General features: G+C 31.1%; 1 protein-coding gene across 1 annotated transcript in view; it reads left to right on the top strand.

The window, feature by feature from the left end:
- The window catches only part of CHD1 (chromodomain helicase DNA binding protein 1), a gene marked incomplete at its 3' end in the record, with an annotated part of 19,638 nt that extends 19,196 nt beyond the window's left edge, over positions 1 to 442 (top strand). Inside the window, exons 21-22 of the mRNA XM_009077582.1 lie at positions 94 to 190; positions 295 to 442. Of these exons, the coding sequence (XP_009075830.1) occupies positions 94 to 190; positions 295 to 442 (245 nt within the window). The remainder of the gene's footprint in view (positions 1 to 93; positions 191 to 294) is intronic.
- Between the last annotated feature and the right edge of the window lie 765 nt (positions 443 to 1,207).

Below are 1,207 nucleotides of genomic sequence, written 5' to 3'. Positions count from 1 at the left end.
TTTACATTTAACAGAAAACAAAACCTTAATTGATTATATAGAACTTGTTCAGGTTAATAAGTTTAAATGTTTTTCCTGAAACATTTATTTCAGCTCAACACCTTTTAATAAGGAAGAACTGTCAGCAATATTGAAGTTTGGTGCTGAGGAACTTTTTAAAGAACCCGAAGGAGAGGAACAGGAGCCCCAAGTACGTAGTGTTTCTGGACTAGATAGAGAAAACAGCTGAAAATATGTATGAATTATTTAATTGCAAACTTCTTTTTTAAAAATTTTTTTATTTTTAATCTTTAGGAAATGGATATAGACGAAATCTTGAAGAGGGCTGAAACTCGGGAAAATGAGCCAGGTCCATTAACTGTAGGAGATGAGTTGCTTTCACAGTTCAAGGTATGGCTCTGTTCCCTCCTTCCTACCATGATTATGCTTTTCTTTATAAACAGTAGTGTTTCTCTTTTGTGTACCTATCTGTCTCTTCATTCTTAGGAAATAGATGCCTCAGCTCTGTGTAAATTTCTAATAAAATGTTTTTTCACCTATTCCTGGTACCTACCATCAATATAAACAATTAAATATACATGATGTACTTTGATAATAAAATAAGACATATTTATGAATGTGTAGTTTTATGTTTTATCTGCTGCCTTTGTGAAGCAGCTGTAGCATCACCGAATGCAATATATAGTTTGCATTTCTTAGTCAGTCATTTCTCAAAGTTGCTTTTAGCCCTGAACTAAACTTGAAGGTATTTTTAAGTGTTATTCACATATATATTACAAAATGAGTGCAAAAAAAATGCAGAACATGATCTATTTGTCTAGTCCAGCAGGTTATTAAATACCTCTCCTGCTGATTGCTTGTTTGCAACATATTTTGGTATCTACAGCCTACTAATGTTTGGTTAGTTTTGTATTATTATAGTTTCACATTAAGTCAGGAATTCAAATGTTGTTAGCCTTATTTTGAAGGAAGTTAAACAACAATTATACAGCTACAGGGGAGGTGTTTCACTGTGCATGAGTATTAGTCAACTTTAAAGAAAGAAAAAGATTCTCATAATTTCTTATCTTAGTCCATGTTAAAGGAATCTGTCTTTCCTAAATGAATAAAAATGCTTTCATTAGGGATCATTTCATGAAGCATTTTGTGTGTATAAAATTTATATATATTATAGAATAACATATATATATGTATAAGTAGATAGAAT

Source organism: Acanthisitta chloris, unplaced genomic scaffold, assembly GCF_000695815.1.
Source record: "Acanthisitta chloris isolate BGI_N310 unplaced genomic scaffold, ASM69581v1 scaffold23966, whole genome shotgun sequence".
NCBI classification, from domain to species: domain Eukaryota; kingdom Metazoa; phylum Chordata; class Aves; order Passeriformes; family Acanthisittidae; genus Acanthisitta; species Acanthisitta chloris.
This window is presented reverse-complemented; position numbering and strand designations above follow the sequence as displayed.